This window comes from Neopelma chrysocephalum, unplaced genomic scaffold (genome assembly GCF_003984885.1).
Source record: "Neopelma chrysocephalum unplaced genomic scaffold, ASM398488v2 Primary Assembly neopelma1_289, whole genome shotgun sequence".
Lineage (NCBI taxonomy): Eukaryota > Metazoa > Chordata > Aves > Passeriformes > Pipridae > Neopelma > Neopelma chrysocephalum.
Window position 1 is genome coordinate 65104 of NW_020897951.1, and position 6320 is coordinate 71423.

General features: G+C 61.5%; 2 protein-coding genes across 2 annotated transcripts; one reads left to right on the forward strand and one right to left on the reverse strand.

Moving 5' to 3' along the window:
- On the forward strand, window positions 1-2270 carry NR2C2AP (nuclear receptor 2C2 associated protein). Its single transcript, XM_027704820.1, has 6 exons — window positions 1-39; window positions 756-802; window positions 1109-1199; window positions 1305-1410; window positions 1653-1720; window positions 1982-2270. The coding sequence occupies exons 2-6, from the start codon at window positions 762-764 to the stop codon at window positions 2096-2098; spliced, it is 423 nt and encodes a 140-aa protein (XP_027560621.1). The 5' UTR covers window positions 1-39; window positions 756-761; the 3' UTR covers window positions 2099-2270.
- Window positions 2271-2651: 381 nt separating this feature from the next.
- RFXANK (regulatory factor X associated ankyrin containing protein) lies at window positions 2652-5888 on the reverse strand (the record flags this gene model as incomplete). The annotated part of the gene is made up of 7 exons (XM_027704807.1): window positions 2652-2970; window positions 3274-3354; window positions 3472-3538; window positions 4239-4364; window positions 5228-5328; window positions 5550-5615; window positions 5801-5888. Coding segments are annotated over 7 exons (588 nt in total), but the record flags the coding sequence as incomplete, so codon positions are not given.
- Between the last annotated feature and the right edge of the window lie 432 nt (window positions 5889-6320).

Sequence of the window (6320 nt, forward strand, 5' to 3'; positions counted from 1 at the left end):
GGAGCGGGGAAGCGGCTCCGCCTCTTCCTGCGGCGGGCGGTGAGTGCGGGGATGGCCCGGCGGGACGGGGGTGGGCGTGGGACGGTGCTGCCGGGGGTCTCCATCGCTGTGCGGGTGTCCCCGATGCTGTCCCAGGGTCTCTGTCGCTGTCCGAGGGTCCCCTTTGCTGCCTCGGGGGTCCCCAGTACGATCCAAAGGTTTCTGTTCCTGCCGAGGTGTCCCCAGTGCTGCTTTGGGTGTCCCCAATGTTGCTCAGGGGTCCCCAGTACGATCCAGGTGTCCCCAGTATCATCCAGGGGTCCCCAGTACTGCTTAGGGGATCCCAGTGCTGCTCGGGGGTCCCCAATGCAATCCAAGGGTCTCTGTTCCTGCCCAGGGGTCCCCAGTGCTGCCAGAGTGTCCCCAACGGTACTTGGGGGTCCCCAGTACTGTCCGAGGGTCTCCAGTCCTGCCCCGGGGGTCCCCAGCGCTGCCAGAGTGTCCCCAGTGCTTCTTAGGGGTCCCCAGTCCTGCCCAGGGGTCCCTAATCCTGCCCAGGGGTCACAGTGCTGCCCAGAGTGTCCCTAATCCTGCCCAGGAGTCCCTAGTGCTGCCCAGAGTGTCCTCAATCCTGCCCAGGGGTCCCCAGTGCTGCCAGAGTGTCCCCAGTGCTGCTTAGGGGTCCCCAGTCCTCCCCAGGTGTCCCCAGTCCTCCCCAGTTGTCCCCAGTCCTGCCCAGGGGTCCCACGTCCCCTCCCCTCGGGGTCTCTCCCCAGGCCGCGATGCCGCTGCAGCCCCTGGTCTGCTCCGACACGACCACACGGTGAGTGCTGGTCCCTGCCGGGTGTCCCCCGGCCCCTGCCGGGTGTTCCCTGGTCCCTCCCGGGTGTCCCCCGGTCCCTGCTGGGTCTCCCTCGGTCCCTGCCGGATGTCCCCCGGTCCCTGCCGGGTGTCCCTCGGTCCCTGTGGGTGTCCCCTGGTCCCTGCTGGGTCTCCCTCGGTCCCTGCCGGGTGTCCCCTGGTCCCTGCCGGGTGTCCCCCCGGGTCCCTGCCGGGTGTCCCCCGCTGCCCCCAGGCCCCAGGAGGGTCCCACGCCCCCAGCCTGCCGTCCCCCGCCCCGTCCCTGCAGGGTGAGCTCGGTGCTGAACCGGGACGTGAAGCAGTTCGGGAAGCAGCACATGTTCGACGCCAGCGAGGAGACCTGCTGGAACTCCGACCAGGTTTGGGGGCACTGGGGATGGGGGAGCCACGGGGGTGGCACAGGAGCCCCGCTCTGACCCCTCTGTGACATCCCTGTGACATCCCCATGTCGTTCCTGCCCCCAGGGCACGAGCCAGTGGGTCACCCTGGACTTCCCCCGCCCCGTCAAGGTCTCGCAGCTCCAGGTCCAGTTCCAGGGGGGATTCTCCAGCCGGCTGTGCACGCTGGAAGGTGACATTTGGGGGCACCTGGGGGATTCCCTTGCCTTGGTTTACCCACACCTGGGTCCTGCAGGCGGGGAAGGGAAGGCCCAGAGGGGTTTGTTGGCCGTTCCCAAAGCCCAGGAGGGGCTGAGGCCGTGGGCTGGAGCAGCTCCCGGGGTGGACAGCGAGGAGCTGGGGGGGTCTCAGGGTGCTGGGAGGGTTTTGGGACAGCCACCCCATCACCTGGACCTCCCCCCTCATCCTCCACAGGCTGCAGAGCAGGCGAAGAGCTGGTGAAAATCTCCGAGCTGTACCCCCAGGACAGCCATGCCATGCAAATATCCTTTGCCACGTGTGCCCCCTCCCTTGGTGGGGGGGCTCAGAGCCCCCCAAGGCTGTGGTGGGGCAAGATGAGGGCACAGTTGGGGACCTGGTGGGGCTTTGCCACTGTCAGAGCTGCTCAGCAGAGCTGGAGCACCCAAGCTGTGAACCCCAGGGGTGCCCAGCGGGAGCGGGTCTCCCACTGCCTGTTCTATTCCTGTTCTATTCCTGTTTTATTCCTGTTCTGTTCCTGGTTTATTCCTTCACGGGCCCTGCAGAGGTTCCAGGTGGAGGAGACGGTGCTGGACAGGCTGAAGATCACCTTTGAGAACAGCACAGACTTCTTTGGGAGGGTCGTGGTCTATCACCTGGGGGTGCTGGGGGAGAGGCTGTAGGACACTGGGGGGGCTGCCCCCACCCCTGGGGGGCTCTGAAAACCTGGCCCCGAGGAACTCCCATCCCTGGGGACGGCAGTGACAGAGGGACACTGCCAAGGGATCCCCTTAGGATCCCCCTGGGGGGGACTCGGGTGTGCAACCGGATGAATAAAGGGTGTCCCTGCTCCCTCCTGGCTGCTCCTTGGGAAGTGGCCCCCCAGGACTGAGCCCTCGGGGGTTTGGCTCGAGCAGGAGGGGGGAGGAGTGTCCCCCCAGGCCGTCTGTCACCTTTGCTGGCCGCCCCTGAGCTCCTTGGAGCGGGTCCTGCCCGGGATGGCAGCATGCCAGGGCTGTGCCACATTCCCACATTCCTGGCGATGCTTCCTGCAGGATTTTCCTCCTTCCTATGCCCTGCTTCCCTGGCTGGGTGCAGGGGAGGGCTTGGCAGGTTTATGGGAGAGGATACCAGGGGTGTCGGGGCAGGGGGTTGTTGGCCCAGTTCCCCCTCGTGGTTCCCCAGTAAGTGGGATTGGGAACAGGGGCTGTGACGGGCCAAGGCAACGCACAGGGCTCCACGGGGCTGCTTTAGGGTTTAATTCCGAAAATGTGATCCTGGGATACACAGAGCAGCCGAGCCTGGACGGGGCATTCCCAGCTGCCCTGAGGAATGAGCGTCCCTGGGGGTGAGCGCCGGGGCTGTGCCACCCCTGGGAGAGCCGTGGATCCATGGAGGGCAGGGATTCCTGGATTCCTCCACGTGCCCCTTGCCTGCAGCATCGTGCCATGGCCTGTTTCCTGGTCCCAGAGCAGAGCTGGGGCTGCAGCCCCATGTCACTCCAGCCCCTTGTTCTGGAACAGCTTCAGGATGTGGTTCTCGATGACCTGTTGGACTGAGGGAGGGAGAGAGGTGGCACCTGGGCAAGCCAAGCCTGTGAGGAGCCACTGCTGCTGTGGGAAGGAGCTGGTCACCGTTTTGCTCCTGTTTCCTGATGGAAAACCCCCTTTTCCAGGGGCCTGTCCCCACCTCCCCAGTCCCAGCCCTATCCCAGGGTTGGGAAGCGGAGCCCGAGGATCCGATTTCCCCGGATTGATGGCAGAGCTGTGGGGGGAGGTCAAAGCAAGCCCCAGGCAGCGCTGGGAAGCTGGGAATCACCTGGAGGTTTTCCAGGGAGGGAAGGGGAGAGGACACCTGCCTTTCTTGTGGCCCAGGGCCACGGCCAGATCCATGGGGGTGTAGCCGGAATCCGCCTCCTCCGTCAGGTCAGCGCCGTGAGCTGCGGGGGGAGAGCAGGGCAGGGGGGGTGAGGGGACCCCCAAAAGCTGCCCCTGCACCCCCACCAGGGGCGTGTCCCTCTCTTCCAGCAATTCCAGGCTCAGGGGGTTCCCCTTACCCAGCAGGGCCTCCACACACTTGACGTGGTTCCCGCGCACGGCGTAGAGCAGGGGGGTGCCACCGTTCTGGGGACACGGGGGACAGGGACGGTCACTGCCGGCCTCCCACAGCTCCTGCTCCTCCCAGGCAGGGAGGCCCCGACCTGCTGGGATCCCCCTTCCACCCCCTACCAACCTCCAGGTTCTGATCCCCCTCCTGCCCTTCTTCCCAGCTTCCCAGGCTGGGACTCGCTGGGATCCCTCTTACACCTTCCCCCAGTTCTGGGTTGGGAACCACTGGGATCCCCCTCTCGCCCTCTCCCACCTCCAGCTGGGACCCACTGGGATTGCCCTTGTGCCCTCTCCCAGCTCCAGGCTGGGATTCCCCTTCCACTCTCCCAGCTCTGGGTGGGATCCTGCTTCCACCCTCTCCCATTGCAATCCCCTTTCCACTCTTTCCCAGCTCCAGGCTGGGATTCACAGGGATCCCCCTTCCACCCTCTCCCTGCTGCTCTTCCCTCCCAGAGCAGCTCCCTGCAGGTTTTATTCTTTCCTGTGCCACACAATAACTTTCAAACGTTGTCACTGTTTAAAAACCACCCCAACCTCTGCTCCTGGGTGGTTTCCTCGTGGAAAAAAACCCACTTAAAACGATTATCCCAGTTAATTTATGAAAACAACCACAGGAGCAAGGCTTGGGAGCCTGGGAAGCACCAGGCTGGAAGGATGGGAAATGAGTTTTTTGGAGGCCTGTCCTGGTGGCCCTGGTGGCCCTGGTGGCACTCACCCAGTCGTAGATGTTGATGTCCACGTTCCTCTCCAGCAGCAGGGTGACAATGTCCGTGTATCCCCCCATGCTGGCCAGGGACAGGGCACTCTCCCTCTCCTTGGCCAGGGCGTGGGGATCAGCCCCCTGGGAATGACACCAGGGTTGGTCCTGGCAGGTGGCAGAGCCCTGGGACACCCTGGGGGGGCTCATTCCGGAGCCAGGTCCCCACAGGGTACTGGGATCACACCTTCCCAGCCAACCAAAAAATCCCTCCTGGCCAAAATCCTCGCTGGGCGTGTTTTAATCATCCCCAAGCATCTCATGTGAGGCCTAAAAAGCCCTTCTCCAGTGTCCTGATGGATCCTGTCACTCAGCATCACCAGGAACAGCATCCCTGGCCTCTGTGGATCCCTGCACAGTATCCAGGGTCTTTTTTTGCCCTGATTTCCATGGAAAACCTCTCTGTCCTCCAAGCCTTGCCAGCCCCAGGCCCCTCCTGGCCTTCATCTGTGGATGAACCCCTCATTTATGGGGGTTCTGTTCGTCCCTCTGTCCTGCTGCTGATCCAGGAGCAGAGCTTGGTCGGTGCTTCCCAGAGCTGTGGGTGCTTCCCAGCCCTTGGATCCAGGGGGATGTGGGAGCAGCCCCCTCCAGAGGGCGGGATGTGATCCTTGCTCCCTCCCCCAGGCTGCACACCCGGCACTCCCGGGCTCCTGAACAGCCACCACACCTCACTGAGCACATTTGCCAGCAGATCACAGGGCCCCAGTGACAAACCCGATCCCAAATGAGCAGTGAGCAGAGATTTCATTACAAACAGCCCCTCCTGGCTGGGGGATGAGGCTCTGAGAGCTCACGGCCCGAGGGACACCCAGCAGCTCCTGCTGGATGCCAAGGGAAAGCCTGGCTGAGGAGGCACCAGGACGGTGCTGGACAGTTTGGGAGCCACTGGGATTGGGGGTGGGAAGCTCCCTGTTATCCAGGGGCTGCCCAAGGGGAGGCCTTACCCACTCCAGCAGGTGCCGGACCGTCTCGATCTCCCCAAAGGCGGCGGCCCAGATGAGGGGGGTGAAACCTCTCTCGTCGGGTTTGTTCACCAGGTTCTCACCTGCACAGACAAGGGGAGACACTGACAGGAAGGGCAAAGCCCCCTCTGCTCCCTGCCCTCCCAGCAAACCCAGAAAAACCACCTCAGCTGGCTGGAGTTGAGGATCCTCGAGGTCTTTTCCAGCCTTAATGATCCTGTGGCCGGATGAAAACCGAGCTGGGAGTTTGGGAGTCACCAGCCAGGACCTGGCAGGACCTGGGCTGGGAGAGGGAGCCACGTACCTTTCCGAAGGTGCTCCTTCAGCTGGATGAGCTCCCCTTGGGCAGCAAGTTGGTGGATGGACAGTGCTGGGGGAGAGGGAAAGGATTCACCCACCGGGACAAAACCCTTCCCCGGCTGCAGGTGGGTCCCTGGCCCCAAAAATCCCTCCCTCCTGCCACTCAGTGGTGTGAAGAGCAGGGTCCCCCTGTGTCCTGCTGTCCCTCTGTCCCCTCCACACCCCCTCTGGGACCCTCTGCCTGGTGGCACTCACTGTCCAGTGTGGCTGGCAGGGCTGAGACCTCGTTGCCTCGTTGCCTGTTGGTCAGAGTGTTCGAGTGTTTCAGGGGGAAACCTGTTCCAGGGAGAAGAGAGAGGGTTCATTCTCTGTTTATTTATTCTCTACTCATTTCAGTTTTATTCTCTATTTTTTTTATTCTCTATTCATTTAGCTTTTATTCTCTATTTTTTTTATTCTCTACTCATTTAGCTTTTAATCTCTATTTTTTTATCCTCTACTCATTTAGGTCTTATTCTCTATTTATTTATTCTCTACTCCTTTAGATTTTATTCTCTATTTATTTATTCTCTATTCATTTAGCTTTTATTCTCTATTTTTTTTTATTCTCTACCCATTTAGGTTTCATCCTCTGCATTTATTCCCTGTGTACAGAGAGGAGCTGCTTCCTGAGAGCTCAGGCCTCATTCAAAGCTGTTCCCTGGCAAAAACTGAGTCCTGCAAAAACAGGGATCAACCCCTTGCAAGTAAAAAACTCTGGAAAATGAGGTTTGAC

What these genes read in the sequence shown, in the direction of transcription:
- NR2C2AP (XM_027704820.1), top strand. Translation starts at nt 762, where the DNA reads ATGCCGCTGCAGCCCCTGGTCTGCTCCGACACGACCACACG. An exon ending in CCTGCTGGAACTCCGACCAG is followed by an intron (nt 1,200 to 1,304) that starts GTTTGGGGGCAC and finishes TCCTGCCCCCAG; the next exon opens with GGCACGAGCCAGTGGGTCAC. An exon ending in AGGACAGCCATGCCATGCAA is followed by an intron (nt 1,721 to 1,981) that starts ATATCCTTTGCC and finishes CGGGCCCTGCAG; the next exon opens with AGGTTCCAGGTGGAGGAGAC.